The sequence below is a fragment of the Lissotriton vulgaris genome, chromosome 6, assembly GCF_964263255.1.
Source record: "Lissotriton vulgaris chromosome 6, aLisVul1.2, whole genome shotgun sequence".
Lineage (NCBI taxonomy): Eukaryota > Metazoa > Chordata > Amphibia > Caudata > Salamandridae > Lissotriton > Lissotriton vulgaris.
Genome location: NC_141694.1, coordinates 1,405,545,732 through 1,405,562,549, shown reverse-complemented (window position 1 = coordinate 1,405,562,549; position 16,818 = coordinate 1,405,545,732). Strand labels below are relative to the sequence as shown.

The following is a 16,818-nucleotide window of genomic DNA, read 5'->3' as shown; positions in this document are numbered from 1 at the left end:
CTCCGAGGTGCATGCCACGACCTGGACCTTTTCTCCCCATTTAGTGTCCACAACTGAAGCTGCCCATTGTCTTTCAGGAACGTACTACTGTGTTTTTTAATATGTACAGACTCCTCTCGCATAGCGCCTTTTTTGCTCCAGAGCCTTTTCAAAGTAAGCGCGCATTTATTATACCGAGCTGATGATGTTTGGCGCACTTTGTGGATCCTCTCTCCTTGCAACTGCAGGGGGGACGGGACTGGCGCGGGGGAGGGACGGGACTGGTGCGGGGGGAGGGACGGGACTGGCGCGGGGGGGGGAGGGACGGGACTGGCGCGGGGGTTAAAAAATACATTTGAAAAAAAAAGAAAAAGCTTACCTGACTGCCCGTGTCCGCGTCAGAGCTGAGGAAGGGGCTCTAGAGTGGGTGGAAAGCGGCAGCATCACCGTACTCGGCGCAGGCTAGGCAGCAATGGCGGCCACAAAGCTTACGGCATTTTTCGGATTTTGGGGCGTGTTTTGCTGTCCTGAGTGACGGACGACGTCACAGGGCTAAAGAATGCAAAAAATCACGCCCCCAAATCCGAAAAAGACGGGGCTTGTTTGAAGTGATGCATCTCTCCTCCAATGGCTGGCCTCCTTTTAGGAAGCCAGCCAATGGTGAGAGACTGGCTGCCAACACTTCCTGGTTGAATTGTTGGCAACCAATCAGATCAGTGCATTTCCCTGCAACAGCTCGTCTTTTTTCACGAAGGCTTCGCAGCCAGAGATATATCTATCTTTTTCATCTTACATTTCTGAAAAACTACTGAACAGAATTACACCAAATAACAAAAAGCACAATCTGCGTAAGATCTACCTTTCTGCAAAATGTGTTGTAATTCCAGCCAGCAGTTCGGGCTGTAGGTTCGACAACACATTCCTATGGGAATTAACATTACAAAGGCACCCTTTATTCGCACCCTTATTTCTCGCTCCCCACTGCACGGATCACCCCCCCAACTTTCCACGACACACAAATCCTACTTCGATACTGAGATTGTTTTATTCAAGTTTATGCGGTCGTTAAGATTATGAAACTGCAGAAACTGAGTATTTGGAATTCAGGAGCAAAAGCATATTCATGCCGCCAGTGTAGCATAAGATGTTAGATATGTTTGAGATACTAGTGAAGAAGGATCTTTGTAGAATCCATTTTAAAACCAACAACGGTTTTAATTTAACTAAAGCAGATAAAAAGACATTGAAGAAATGATCTAACAATCCCCATCTGACCTTTCAGAAAGCAGTTAGAGGAGGTGCTTTAGTTGTCATGGACAGTGTATAGTACAACTGAAAAGTCTTTGAACATGTATGACTCTGATGAATCCACATATCTGAAATTATTTCATGATCCCACGACAGAAATCAAAGTGGTGCTCATGAAAATCTTGGCTAAAGCAGTGGATATGGATTGGATCAATACCAAAACCAGTACCTTTCAAACGAAACAATTCCCAAAACAACCATGTTTGTATATGTTGCCAAAGATACACAAAAATCCATTGGATCCCCCATTTAGGCCCATCGTGTCAGGATGTAGCTCATTGTTCGAACCATTGGGCAAATACACTAATTATTTTTTACAACTGATAGTGCAATCTTGGCACTCTTACGTACAGGATACAACCGACTTCTTAGTCCGGTTGAAAGAAGAGACATTTGGGAATATAGATGAATGGTTATTGTGTACTATTGATGTCACCTCTTTGTATACATCTATTCCTCTAGAAGAAGGCATCAAAGCAGTCGAGTGGGCATTACTGTACCAGTCTCATATAAGAGTCAAAAAGGTTTTCTTAGTAGAAATATTACAGTTGTGTTTACAACTTAGCTATTTACAATGAAAGGATGATTTCTTTTTGCAAATTAGTGGCACTTCCATGGGTTATCAGGTTGCCCCAGTATATGCAAATATTTTTATGTTAAGTTTGAACAGAACCATATTTTTTCAATCAACACATGGAGTGATCATTTGGCTTTTTATTGCCAAAAGTTGTGAGATGTCGTCAACACGTTTTTGGTGACTATCACAGTGTTGATCTTGGTGAAATACCTCAGTCACCGGTTATCAAAAATGTTTTCAGTAGATGGCAAGCAATAATCGAGGCAACACGTTGTTGGTGACTGTCACAGTGGTGATCTTGGTGAGATACATTAGTCACTGGATATCAGAAATGTTTTTAGTAGATGTCACATAACAGTAGAGGGATCGGTTGAGGTACTCACATGGTCAGACCTCACACTTAAATGTGTAGGTCCGTAAGAGTGACTTTGATGATATTGCAATTTGTTTCCTATATGAAGTTGAAAGTTTTTGCAGGGTAGCGAAATATAACTTATGTTGTTGAATTAATTTTTGTTTGTAGACGCCCCTGAGGAAGGGACCACCTGTCCCGAAATACATAGAGCAACATAAGAACAGGAGAGAGTCTTCTTAAAGAAAGTATCATCACAACAAATGTGATTGTATGTTTGCATAATGTTAAAACTGAAGTGATTCAAAAGAAGTAACATTGTGAAGATAACTAACAAAGTTTATGAAGTAAAGATTTGAATGAAACATAAATTGTTTGAGAAACTTGTGAAACTTGTTTTTGGTAGTGATAAGTAAAATGTAATGTTAAAAATACACAGATGCACACACAGTTACGCTGGCACATGTTTACTTGACACACAGCATTGATAATCAGAATGGGGGATTAGCAGCTCCCAGATACTGTGTAGCACGCATAGATTCATTAAAGAGTTGAATGTTGGATTCTTTTTTTTTGGTAAAAACAAGGAGTGTGCAACACACATTATTTTTTGTTACAAGAGTCACTGAAGCACCAAAAATGAAGGGCAGTCACCACTACTGCATTGCATTGAGCATGGGCTGTTTTGTAGAGGTGGCTTCCACACTGACACAAGCAGTAAATTGATGAAAGGAATGTTTGAATTAATCTGAAACCACTGGTGGTCGGGCAATATCACATTCAGTACTTGTTTATTTGCCAATGGTGCCCCCCCTAGGGTAGATCAGTCATATAGAAATCAGTCTTGGTCCTGCTTCTATAGTAACAGTCCTATCTGAACTGCCAAGCCAGGTCACCTCCAGACCAGAACATGCGCAACCTCACACAGGATTTAGCCTACTGGGGCCCAGTCATTGAGGTGCAGCCTGAGTCTTATGGCGCACTGAATACAGTACTCATGCCTTGCATACCTGTTACACTTGAGGCATCTACTTAAATAAACAATAAAGGGGTGGAAGAAAGGCCTGAATTATTCTCAGATAATGGCAACCAGTTTAGATCCTATTCAAGTCCATCGTTTTTCATCACTGGGCCTCACTAGACAGAGACCATCCATATGCAAATCAGTTTTGATCCAGCTCTTGTAGGAATTGTGTAGTCTAAACTGCCAGTCCTGGTCCCCTCTAGAGAGGAACACAATCAACCCCAATCTGGGGTTGCTTGTGCTTCCCATTAAGAAGAAATCTGGCCTGATAGTTTGGGCTCGACTCTTCCTATTGAAGGACCACTCTCAATTTTCATATGACTGCTCTCCTTATCAAATGGCATAGTGTATTCAGTCCAGGCATGAAGGTGGAGACTCAGCAGATTGGGCTGGAGAACCTACCCATTTGACTGGAAGAGGCAGCGGAAGCATGGGACACAAGTAGAGGTGCAAACGGTCTGAATGCTACAGTCTTCTCTACCAGTTTGGGAAATAAAATGACTTGTGCCCGCTCCTGACAACACTTCCTCAGAACCAGAGGAAAAGTCCACTTCTAACAAAATCCCAAACCTTCTCAGAGAATCTTTGCCAAGATTACTGCAGGGCACAGCACTGCTAGCAATGGACATTGGCACAAGTGGCAAAGAGATCCACCTGAGGGATGCCCCACAGAGTGGAGTTTTCCTGAACCACCACTGGATGAGGACATCACGTGCGGTTAGCAAGCAGACAACAACTTAAACATGATGGTCAAGTAGCCGAACAAGTGACAGGCACGACTGCTGTTGCACCGAAGCCCTGAGTCTCAACGCTTCCTGACAGAGAAGGTGAGACCCCCCCATTCCTCTGCTGTTAACGTATAACTTCCCAGATGTACTGCTTTTCAAGAGCTGGACAGACTGGACATAAATGGAAATGAGGTAGGCCTTGAGTGTCAGTCGAATCACCCTCAGTTTGAGAAAGTTGCTGTAAAACTGCTCCTATGGAAAACAGAGGCCTCTGAACTTCTATTCGTCTAGATGAGCTCCCCACAAAAGTGAGGTGGCAACTGCACCCACCAAGTTACAGCCGGTGAAGGGTAGAAGGGCATACTTTGGAACAGTTTTTTCTATGTAGACCACCAAGTCAGGTATGAGACAGTGTGCTGTTGGATCACAACAGAGTCTAAAAGCTCTCCCTCGTGCTAGAACCAGAAGGCGTAAGAACCATCAGGACTGGAATCTGAGCCCACTCCTGAAATATCAAAATCATAACTTGAATGTCTCAGACCTTCTGGGGAGGAGTGAAATCTCAAAGCAGTGTTGTGCTCTGTACTGCTCCAATAAACAGGAGGTGCATAGATGGCTCAAAATGAGACTTGAGTACATTTATGTACACACCCAGATTGAACAACAAGGACACTGGTTGGAGGTGGGATGAAGCCAGCTGTTGTGAAACTGCTTTCAGCAAACTCATAGTGGATGGAGCCTACCATGAACCTGAGGTGCCACCAGTGCACAATTGATATATAGAAATAAGAGCGCTGCAAATGGAAGGACACCTTCCAGTCTCTCCATTCTAGCACCAACAGACCCTGTGCAAGAGGCAGCATATTTTCCTTTTTGCAGATTAAAAGATTCTAGACCATGAGGTTCACAATCGGATGAAGACTGCCCACCTTGAGGATCAGAAACAACAGAGAGTAGCATCCCTGCCAAATGTCCTGCTCTGTCACGAACTGCACTGCTCCTTTTTGTAGCAGGGGTTTCACATTCTGCTGCTGTATGAGATGTTCTTTTGTCTGAAGGGGCTGTGGCGATGATTGAGGGCGTTTGAAAAACAGAGTATACCCCCTTTCCACAATACTGGTCAGAAGTTATGTCCTTCTAGAGCTGTAGAAAAAAGGGCACCCACCCTCCCACAGGCCTTTGGTTCACAAAAGAGCAAACTAAAGGTTCTTCCCCAGTGGGGAATAACCTTTAGTTTGCTCTTGTGTGAACCAGACGTGGGTCCCATGCTCTCCATGTCACTGGAATCAAGATAGCCTAGCTGATGAGGGGTGAGGCCCCGAAACCGGTCCCTGGGTGCTGGTTCCCAGGCCAGGGAGGACCTGGCCTGCCAGTTCGGGCTTGACTGTTCCCATGGGGAACAAGGTCAATATTTATTTGCATATGGCTAGGTCTGAACTGGCAAGGCATAGGGAGCAAAGAAAGGATTGATTTGGGCACAGATCTCTGTGCTGGGGTGAATGTTTGACACTGTGCGGCATTCTGTCCATCAATTGTTCTTTTTTCCGATGCATACGAAGGCAGGAGGCACATGGCTTAACATTAAACACTATAAAAACAAGTCACTTGGGGGACATTACCTGGCCTGTAGTCACATCGCACGGCTGATGTACGCCCATCCAATACTGGGCCTCTCTGAAGAGAGCACGCAGCGATGGTCAGCTATGTGCGAGTGTGTGAAGGGGTGCACAGCGCTGAAGGAGGTTACAATGGGTTGAGAGGGGGTGAAGGGTGAAATAACTTGCAATACCACCTACCATCGTCCTGTCCTAACAGCCCCACATAACGCCTTAATTTGCTAAAATGTGAGGGACAGTACAGCAGCAAAAAGTGGATTGAAAGGATAACGCCAGCAGCGAGGGTAATGTAATAAAGGGGGTGGCTTAAATAACGTGCAAAAAAAAAACCAAGGTTTAAATATACTTTTGTTTTGTAATGAATAACAGAATTTTAAAACTTCACCCATATGTGCAACTGCATTTACGGCACATTGGCTTCTCCTAACGCGGATACTGATCTTTACGAGGATGAAAAAAATGGCAAGCAGAGAAGTGAAGGAGAATGTAGCAATTTGTCAAACTGTGAAGTGGAATGCTTTAGAAATGCATTGACACCTTGTTTGAAAAAGACTCCCAAGTGTAGCGGCCATCCAGTCTGGACTGGTGTGAAACGTCCGAACAGTTACTACTTGTGGTTAAATGAGTCTGCCGTAGCTGAATAAAGACAATGGTTCCCTCCTCGTAAAGATCAGTATCAGCGTGAGGAAAGGCAAATGTGGCGTCAATGCAGTTGCACATATGGGTGAAGTTTTCAAAGCAAAATAGGCTGTTCGTAGCAGTCAAAAGCACAGACGGAAACAGAGATGTCCAATAAGGAATTTAAAAAAAAATCTGTTTAAAACAGAAGTAGAGTTGTCTAAACCTTAAGTAAATGCTTAATCTAATAATAACAGGAACAGAGGGAAACGTGAGAAGGAGCTGTATTTACATAAAGTGTATTACTTGTGGACGAGGCTGGCTTTGTGGAATTGAGCTAATAATAACAGGGACAGAGGAAATTGCAACAAGCTCTAGGCATTGCGTGGCGGGGGAGCGGATTCCTTGTGTTTAAGAGCTTGCAGGAGGAGTGGCTTCTTTACAAGCTCTCTGCATTGCGTGGCGGGGGCGGGGAGCCGATTCCTTTGAAGTCTGATGCCGAGGCTCACAGGCTGCCAAACGGTGTGCGATGTGCACGAGCCCGCACACTTGCACTGTAGGCAATCCGCCTTTGGGTGCATTTTTGGGAGCCCTTACTTAAGTCTCGCTTTGAATGCATGCGCGTTCGCTCAGCGAGACCTAAAAATATCCTGGGAGGTGAACATTTGGGGGGAGCCATCTCTAGCACTGCACCAAACTTTTTGTAAGAGAAACTATTTCAGAGCAAGAAAGAGTTATGAATCCACGTCAGGCTTGGAAAATAAAAAAGGTACTGACATAAGAGTGCCGAAGTGTGCACTATATGGCTTCAGTGACGCCACTGTGACGTCGTATCTGGCAGCCATACAGAACCAGGGCTCCCTGCCGGCTTGAAAGAGCTATTTAAAGTTTCCAGTTTCATTCTGGCAGTTGGGATAGTCAAGAGATGAGGAATCTGCAGATAGAAGATTCCAATAGAAAATGTATTACTTTTGTAAAAACTAGAAACCATGAACATTCGACCTTTAAATGCAAAACCGCAAGAACAGGGCCGTCATCATAGAATAATTCTATCGGTTCTTGCACATGTGATCTGTGGGGTACATTTGAAAGCAGATTAATTTACAGCCGTCTTTTCAATCCAAAAACGTCAGTCAGTCTCTAAAGTAATGCAACGGGCAAACCGTAGCATCAAATGACTGCAAATGAATCCTATCGGACCGGCCGCTGTCTAACGAGGCATCTGTGTCCCAGGGAGCCGGCGGTATGTCTCTGGCGATATGTGCGTGCTGAGAGCTGCATGCTTTGTGCTCGCTTGCAGGCAGCGTTTTCTCTCATTGTTTCGGATATCCTCGTGCATCTGTGGCGCGTGGAATGCATTCATACTGACAGACTTCCTATTGTTCCCCCCCTCTGGAGCTTTGTTGACGAAAGGCTGCATCGCAGCTCCTGATAATTATATTGCTTAATTAATCAAGGCGAAACAAAAATTGTGAATGTTTGCCTGGTTGCCAAGCGCGGGAGATAAAAAATGAAAACAATACACGCTGGAGCATTGTAACAAAAGTAGCAGCTATCTGATCAGAAATTCTTACATAATTAAGCCATTAATGCTAAATCGCTCACGTTAACATTGCTCCAGGTGTCTCTACTTCAATGCATACAAAAAGGCTAACATTATGTATATAAAAGGCTAAATGTTGCCATGGATTCTGTAACCTGATAGAGAGTACAGGCTTTTCATTTGATTAGGGAATGCAATTTAAATGCCGGGGACTGGAGCCAAACAAGAGGCTTCTCCCTTCGCTAGCCTCCTCCATTCAGCCTCGGGTCACTGGCTGGTGAACAAAAGGTCAGCCGCACTTGCCCTGGAAATGTCTGGCTTCTTTGTGTGCCGTTGTAATGGCTTTATGTTTTAAACGCAGTGATAACACTGCATTTGTCATGCGGCGCCCCTCGTTCGGGCCCGTGACACTCTGAACAAGGTACACAAGGGTGGCTGCCTGCAATCAGCAGATAGGCGCGCTCCCCACGTACCACGTTGGTGGTACACCGTCACTTCCGTAGTGGATGGCGGTATGAGCCACCCCTGCACCTCTCGCTTTGACATCTTTCAGCTCAGCGAGTTTGTTTAATCTGGCTAGCAGTATGCTGTACGCATAACGTTAAAATGGGCCAAATTTAAGCATATATATATATGCACTGCAGTTGTTATGATAGTGGGCATCAAGACCATGGCACTGGGTGGCAGAGCGCCTTAAAAGATAGCGAGGTGGCAAAGTATTAGTGGGGATAAAGCTATTTGCAGGAGAAATACAGTAAAGTGAAACAGGTGAGAGAGACATTCAGCATGCACTTAAGGAAAGTCAAAATTAAGGCATGCTGTTTGAGGTCCACCTTGAAGGAGGAGATTGTCAGGGTCCCTCTGGTGTGTCCTGGGAGGACACTCCAAGAAAAGGCTAGTTTTCTTTTAAAGTGGAGGTTTTTAGGTCTGGGTTTTACAGCACAGCTGTCAAACCGACCACCTGCTAACAGTTTACATAGAATTGACTTTGGGCCCACCCATTTAAACCAAGGCTTTCTCCGACCAGTCTCTTAGACATTAGCTGTAAACGTTGTAAATCACATCTTGGAGTTCAGTATTTATCTCACAGCTCCTGCAGTTACTGGCTACATGAATGTAACCTTCCACTTCCACTCCAGTGCTTGTATGAACTACATGAGAGGCATCTTTACAACTATAGCCCTACTCGGCTGCTCCTGCCAGCTCTCGCTGCCATCTTGCTCAAATATGCTAATGCTGCATGTTTTAGCACATCAAATTAAAATCATAAATATTTGCGTTACCAATAATTGTTTAACAATGGGAGCGGCCAATATGAGTAGGGCTTGGTGTCTTGTTTCTGCCAGAGATCTGGATGCTGACTGACATTTCAAGCACGTGACCATAGACAGTGAGTGGGTAATGCAGATGTGTAGATGTAAGGGTGAGTGAAAAGAGATCAAACAAGCAGGGGCTTAAAACAATTCAGACTAAACAACCAAGGTCTAAGAAGAAGATGAGAGGTCGGAGGTCATTACCTGAGCATGTTGCAAAACTGATGACTGAATAAATTAATATAAATAGTGTTAAGTTTCAACGTTTACTAGCAGAGAACTGCAATATTATAAATGTTGCTTACGAGCCAGGTACATCTGTATTGAAATTGAAGTGTAGAAACTTTGGAACCCAGAATAGTTTGCTGTTTTTTATTAATAAATAGATTTAAAACACCCAGTTTAGGTAAATAATGTCCTATGCTATATAAACTTCTACAGGAGGCACCCTTGTAAATCTACACAACTATACAAGTAAATCATATTTAATCAACGGTGAATATTTTTTTAACAAAAGCATACCTTAAAATGTAGTATTTTCAAAATATCAAAGGGTGTACCTTTTGGAAAACAGTTTAAAAGACAGACTAAACATATCAAATAAAGCTCACCTCAGGTTTCTTCTTGATCTCTATAAAGTACATGCGGTTCTTCATGGGATAGATGATAATCAGAACATCCCCAAAATCTGTGGGTATAATTCCCCGACGGTAGTTTCTGGTGTGTTCAGACCATACAATGTGAATTTCATCATTACCCAAGTGACGAAGCTGCAATGACAAATTGACTACAATAAAACTGATCACAATGTTTTACTGGGCATGGCTTACAAACTGAAACAATGCTTATCAGATCAATTCTTGTCGTGATGGAAATAAATAATATTTATGCCTGAATAAAACCTCCTGGATTTGAAAGTGAAAAAATTGCTATTATCAGATTGAGCATAGGCATAGAGCAAAATTTAAACTTTAAAGGTATTCACAAAATTCTAGAAATTCTCCTGTAAATGACTATTACCAGTAGATTTCCAAGCGTATTCATGCAGAACTTCTGCCATGCAGAGCATTCCGCACTCATTTTACACATCTCCACATGTAATTTTTTTTGGCTTGGCTACAGATATTTGTAGCTGCCTGGAAAACCTCAAAGTAAAAAGACCTTGCAGACTTTACGTCAGACCCCCCCCCCCCCCCCCCCCCCCCCCCCGGCCAATTGCTTTGATGTGCACTTTATAGTTTACCATTGATTAGATAGGCTGTCCATCAAGGCTATGCTACTGTCCTATTTGTGTTCCCATTGGGTTTTAAAATGCAGTTGAAACGTCTCGCAATTATTATTTGCCATGCTGACATAATTTTTTAATATTTGATTAATTGCTTTTTCATTTAGGCAGTGCCTGCAGCTTAGATAACTTAGTCCATCAAAGACACAATGATTGCTGTTTCCCAATGAACATTGTCTGTTCATTTGTTTTTATTTTACTGTGTTGATATGTTGGTTTAAATGCTTTTTTGATTATGAAACAAATAAGTGTGCACTTAAGTTTTCTTAAAGTGGCAACGAACATCATGCTTCTTTCTCACACGTATACTAAGCAATATTCTGTTGTGTATGGCTTTTACTTTCACCACTAATAACACAACCTTCAACTTCTAACTCATTTTCTTAACACTCTTGAGGGAAAAACTTAACACTGTTAAAGCAGTTTTTCCAGCAAAGAGGCATTAGTATCATCATCATCAATAATATCAATAACAACGACGAAACTCACAGATAATTAAATTAATAAACTATTCTTTCTTCTCTCAAAGGATTCGTCCTCTACCTCAAAACATTAACACTAAAATTAACCTACAGATTTATCAACATCAACTCTAACATACTTCAGAAAATAAATAAAACATACGAAAATCTGCTAACACATTTCCAGTACCACACCTTTCTACTACTCGCACAAGTTACTACTTGTGTAACGATATATCTGTAAGAGACATTAGTTAGTGATAGGATCCTTACCTTAGAATATCCCCAGGCGTCAGACTGGATCCGGAAATTTTTGCGTAGCAGTACCCTTGTGCGTCGGTAGGCTTCGTCTGCGGCTCCGCGTCCGTCGTGGGCGCCGTGATGACGTCGTCGGAGTACTTAGACGCTGCCTTCGCATGCTGACGTTAGTTCTTAGACACAGCTTTTCCGCGCCAAAAACGCAGAGCCATGTCAAAAACCAACACTGGTGCCATTGAAACTAGGGCCCTGAAAGGGGATGACCTTAACCCTAGATATTGGTTTGCAGAACGGGGAGGATGGGTGGGTCGGTAAGGAATCTATCACTAACTAATGTCTCTTACAGATATATCGTTACACAAGTAGTAACTTGTGCATCTGAAAGAGACACATTAGTGATAGATTCCTTACCTTAGAATAGATACCCCAGCAATACCAACCCCGGTGGTGGGTGTGCAAACCAATAATCACACTAGAAAGTCCTGGAGGACGGAACGGCCAAAGAAGCCATCCCTCCGGACTTGGCTGTCCAGGCAGTAGTGTCTTGCGAACGTGTGCAGCGAGGCCCACATAGCTGCCTGACAAATGTCCTGCAAGGGGACTCCTCGGCCCAGGACAGTAGTAGTCGCCGTGGCCCGAGTGGAATGGGCCCTCAGCCCAACACGAGGTTCCTTTTTAGCCATAGAGTAGCACGCTTGGATGCACAACACGATCCACCAAGAGATGTTCCGTTTGTGCACCGCTCGTCCTTTCTTAGCGCCCATGTAACCAACAAAGAGTTGGTCATCCACCCGGAACTGGCGTGTGCGATCCAGATAGTATGAGAGCGCACGTTTTGGGTCCAGACGGTGGAGCCTCACTTCCTCTTCGAGGGATGCGGAGGCGGAAAGAAGGTGGGCAAGGTGATGGACTGCCCGATGTGGAAGGCTGTGACTACCTTGGGCAGGAAAGAGGGTTTTGTCCGCAACACAACCTTGTCCGGATGGACAGAAAGGAAAGGAGGTTTAGAGGATAGAGCCGGGAGCTCACTCGCCCTCCTGGCAGAGGTGATGGCAACCAGGAAAGCAGTCTTCAGACTAAGAAGGCGGATAGGACAGTTGTGAAGTGGCTCGAAAGGAGCGCACATCAGAAAAGTAAGAACCAGGTTCAAGTCCCACTGAGGCATCACGAAGGGAACAGGTGGAAACGTGTGTGTGATGCCCTTCAGAAAACGATTTACAATAGGGGACTTGAACAAAGATGGTTGATCAGGCAGCCTTAGAAAGGCTGTAAGGGCAGAAAGGTAGCCCTTGATAGTGCACAGAGCAGAGCCCTGCTGGGCAAGAGAAAGAGGAAGAGAAGAACCTCAGAAAGAGGGGCAGAGAGAAGATCCGCAGCCTTTGCTGTGCACCATGCCACAAATCTGTTTCACCTGCAGGCGTATACCGACTTAGTGGAGGGCTGCCTGGCCGCCAGAATGATATTATAGACTTCAGGAGGCAAGTCAAAAGGCTTCAACTGTCGCCGCTCAATCTCCAAGCATGGAGGGGGAGACTGAACAGGTTCGGGTAGAGGACCGTCCCCTGCTGCTGCGACAGAAGGTCCTCCTGAAGAGGTAGACGAACCGGGGGATCGACTGACATACTGAGTAGCTCGGGATACCAGTACCTTTGTGCCCAGTCCGGAGCCACAAGGATGACTTGGGCCTGGTCGCGTTTGATCTTCAACACTCTGGGCAGAAGTGGTATAGGCGGAAAGGCGTACAACAGACCGCAACTCCACTCGCAATGAAAAGCGTCTCCGAGCGAGTGCCGCCTTGGAAATTCCAACGCGCAGAACTGATGACATTGCACGTTCTCTTCTGTGGCGAATAGATCTAACCAAGGCTCTCCCCACTGCTGAAAGAGGCCTTGCGCCATGTCAGAGTTCAGATGCCATTCGTGATCCATCATGCACCGATGACTGAGTTCGTCCGCCCTGGCGATCAGAGAACCTGCCAGGCGTTGAACCACCAGGGTCACGCCCTTATGTTCCAGCCACTGCCAGAGGTGCAGAGCCTTCTGGCATAGGGTCCACGACCCCACCCCGCCCTGTTTGTTGCAGTACCACATGGCGGTAGTGTTGTCTGTGAACACCTGCACTACACTCCCTCGGACAGAGGGGAGGAATGCCTTCTGTGCAAGACGAATCGCCCGCAGCTCCAAAAGGTTGATATGGAGCCAGGACTCCGCCGGAGACCAGAGGCCTCTGATCTCCGCCTCTCCCATGTGGCCTCTCCAGCCCTGGAGGGACGCGTCCGTCACAACTACGTGCTCCGGTTGGGGAAGGGAGAGGCATCTGCCGCTGACCCAATTGCGGTCCGTGAGCCACCACTGCAGCTGTCTCGCAGTGCCCTCCGAGATCAGGATATGGTCGGACAGGTTGCCCGGATGCTGGGCTCACTGAAACTTCAGGTCCCACTGCAGAGCCCACATCCGCCAATGGGCGTGATGCACCAGAAGGATGCAGGAAGCCATCAGCCCCAGAAGCCGCAGCGTCAACCTGACCGAGACTCGGGATAAAGGCTGAAAGATCGGAATCAGAGCCTGAATATCCTGAACCCGCTGCTCGGGGGGATAAACCCGAAACTGCGCCGAGTCGAGAACCGCTCCGATGAAGAGGAGCTTTTGAGAGGGACACAGGTGTGACTTCGGCACGTTGATGGAGAAGCCCAGCAGGTGCAGGAGATCCGCCGTCGTCTGTAGGTGGCGGACGACTGTCTGGGGGGAGTCCGCCTTCAACAACCAGTCACCGAGGTAGGGGAAGACTGAAACCCCTAACCTGCGCAGATGAGCTGCGACCACCGCCATCACTTTCGTGAACACCCGTGGGGCGCTGGTAAGGCCAAAGGGGAGCACGGTGAACTGAAAGTGCTTGTGGCCTACCGTGAACCGCAGGTAGCGCCGGTGGGCCGGCAGGACGGGGATGTGGGAATAAGCGTCCTGCAAGTCCAACGCTACCATCCAGTCTCCTGGGTCCAGGGCAGCTAAGACCTGAGCCAGTGTCAGCATTTTGAACTTCTCCTTCCGGAGGAAGCCGTTGACCTTCCGTAGATCCAAGATAGGGTGTAGGCCCCCTTTGCCCTTCTTGGTTACCAGAAAGTAGTGGGAGTAGCAAACACACTCTACTTCTGGCCCAGGAACGCGCTCGATGGCCCTCTTGGCCAAGAGGGCCGTAACTTCCTCCTGCAGAAGCTGTATATGATCCCCCGATACGCGGTGGTATTGCGGTGGCATGGCTTGAGGGGTCGTCTCAGAGGGAAGGGAGTAGCCTCTTCGGACGATTTGCAGCACCCACATGTCCGATGTGACAGTGCGCCAGTGGGAGTGGTGATGGCGAACCCTGCCCCCCACTGGTTTCACATGGGCCTGAAAGCACAGACTAGGAGGGTTTTGAGGCGGATGCCGCGGGGGAAGGTGTGGACTGGTCTCGCCGTTGTCCCCGACCGCCTCCACGGCGATTTCCACGGCCGCCACCGCGTTGTATGTTAGTCTGCGGTGCGTGGCTGGCAGCACGTGTGGGGGCGCCCCTTCCTTGGCCACGAAAGGAGCGAAAGGCACCCGTTTGCTGGAGCTGGGCCGAGAGGCCCAAGGACTTGGCCGTAGCCCTGGAGTCCTTAAAGCGCTCAAGCGCATGGTCTGCCTTGTCGCCAAAGAGGCGACAGCCATCAAACGACATGTCCATCAGGGTATTCTGGACATCCGCTGAAAAGTTGGCGGACCTCAACCAGGAGTGGCGACGAATCGCCACCGTCGTTGCCATCGCTCTGCCCAGTGAGTCGGTGGTATCCAGCCCACACCGGAGAAACGTGTCGCATCTCGACCCTCCGCAAGGGCTTGGACGAGTTTAGCCTTGACCTCCGCCGGGCATTGTGGCAGCACGTCCGCGACCGTGTCCCACAGGGAGTGGGTGTAACGGCCCAAGAGGCATGCGGTGTTGGAAGACCGCAGTCCCAAACTAAGGGAGGAGAATATTTTCTTTCCATAATTCTCATACCTCTTGGATTCCCGATCAGGCGGAGCTGACGGGAATGCGGTCTGGGAATTAGAGGCCTGGATGACCAGGTTCTCAGGGGTGGGGTGGGTGGACAGGAAACAAGGGTCGCCCGGAGCCGGCGATGGCGTCTGGCCATGTTCCTATCTACAGGCTGACCTGTAGCGGGCCTGGACCAAGTGCCCAAAAGAACGTCAGTCAAGGCCTCATTAAACGCCAGCAGAGGCTCGGTTGAGCTTGACTGTGGTTTAAGGAACTCAGTGAGGAGATTAGTCCTCACGGCCGCGACGGGGAGCTCAAGGCCCAAGGCCTTGGCTGCCCGCATCAACACCACACTGAAGGTTGACCCCTCCTCCGTAGCCACGCTAGGAGGCGAGACAAAACCAGTGTCTGGCGAGGTGTCCAGACCACTGGCATCCATAAGTCCACCTGTCCAGTCCTCCTGGGACTGACACTCACATGTCAGAGGGTCCTCAGACCCCTCCCAATACTACCCCTCATCACCCATCTCCTGGTACTCAGGGTTGACAAATGATGGGGCCGATTCATTGAAGTAGAACTCCCCAAGCGGCGTCGAGAGCGGCGCCCAGCGGCGCCGCTCCGGCGCCAGAATCGGTTCGAGGGAGGTATTGGGGACGGCGCCGCCCGAGGACGGCACCGGAGGTGACACCTGTGGAACCGGTGCCAAAGCACCCGCCGGCGTCGAAGCACCGGACCCACTAGGACCCCCAGATGGGTCCGCTGGGCCCGAAGGCGCCGCGGATCCCGCCGGAGGAGTGAGGGACCTCATGGCCATGAGGAAGCGCTCGATCTCCTCCGGCGTCGCTTGCTGCCCAGGGACCAAAGAGTATGGGGCAGGTCGCGATGCCCGCGACTCCGAAGGAGCCGCGTCGGCGGTGTCACCCGAACCCCAGGCCGCATCGCGCGAGCGTCGGGGGGAAGTCGGAAGAGCGATGACATCTCTTCGACTTCTTGTGCTTACCTGACGACGACTTCGAACCTGAGGAGTGATGTCGACTCCCGGAGCTGTGATGGCTCCGCTCCCACGACCGGTCCCTCAACCTCCGTCCGGACCGAGACCTCTCACGGCGCGGGGCCGACTGCCGGAGTTCGAGCCGCTAGCGGGACCGCTCCCGCCTACCTTTCGAGGTGAAGGCCCGACAGTCGGAGCAGGCCTTGTCGTCGTGATCGACGCAGAGACAGTGGAGGCACCGACGGTGAGGGTCGGTGACCGACATCAGTCGGTCGCAGTCCCCACAAGGCTTGAAACCTGGCATCCCTATCGGCACCGATCGGAGTCAAAGACTCTGAGAATGATCAAAAAGATCTCAAAAAGTTTAGTCAAAAAGTGACTAAGGTACCACTTTTTCCGGATCTGCGCTGCTGGCGCGGAAAAAAGAATAACTGACGTCAGCACACGGAGGCTGCGTCTAAGTACTCAGACGACGTCATCACGGCGCCCACGACGCCGACGACTGACGCGGAGCCGCAGACGACGCCTACCGACGCGCAAGGGTACTGCTACGCAAAAATTTCCGGATCCAGTCTGACGTCTGGGGATATTCTCAGGTAAGGAATCTATCACTAACGTGTCTCTTTCAGATACTAACATACTCTTTCTTCCAGTACAGCTACAAGATTTGTATTAGTAAACTAAACAAACACATACCGTATCATTACTTAATAGAAAACATACAGCTTAATTTGCTTCAACAATTCAAGTTTTACAGTTCAATTATTTATTA

At 47.7% G+C, this 16,818-nt stretch overlaps 1 protein-coding gene across 5 annotated transcripts in view; it reads right to left on the bottom strand.

The window, feature by feature from the left end:
* The window catches only part of RALGAPA2 (Ral GTPase activating protein catalytic subunit alpha 2), a 1,781,019-nt gene that overhangs the window by 536,827 nt on the left and 1,227,374 nt on the right, over nucleotides 1-16,818 (bottom strand). For all 5 annotated transcript variants that reach the window (XM_086927515.1, XM_086927511.1, XM_086927512.1 and 2 more), the window contains one exon: nucleotides 9,670-9,828. In XM_086927515.1, the coding sequence (XP_086783641.1) occupies nucleotides 9,670-9,828 (159 nt within the window). The remainder of the gene's footprint in view (nucleotides 1-9,669; nucleotides 9,829-16,818) is intronic.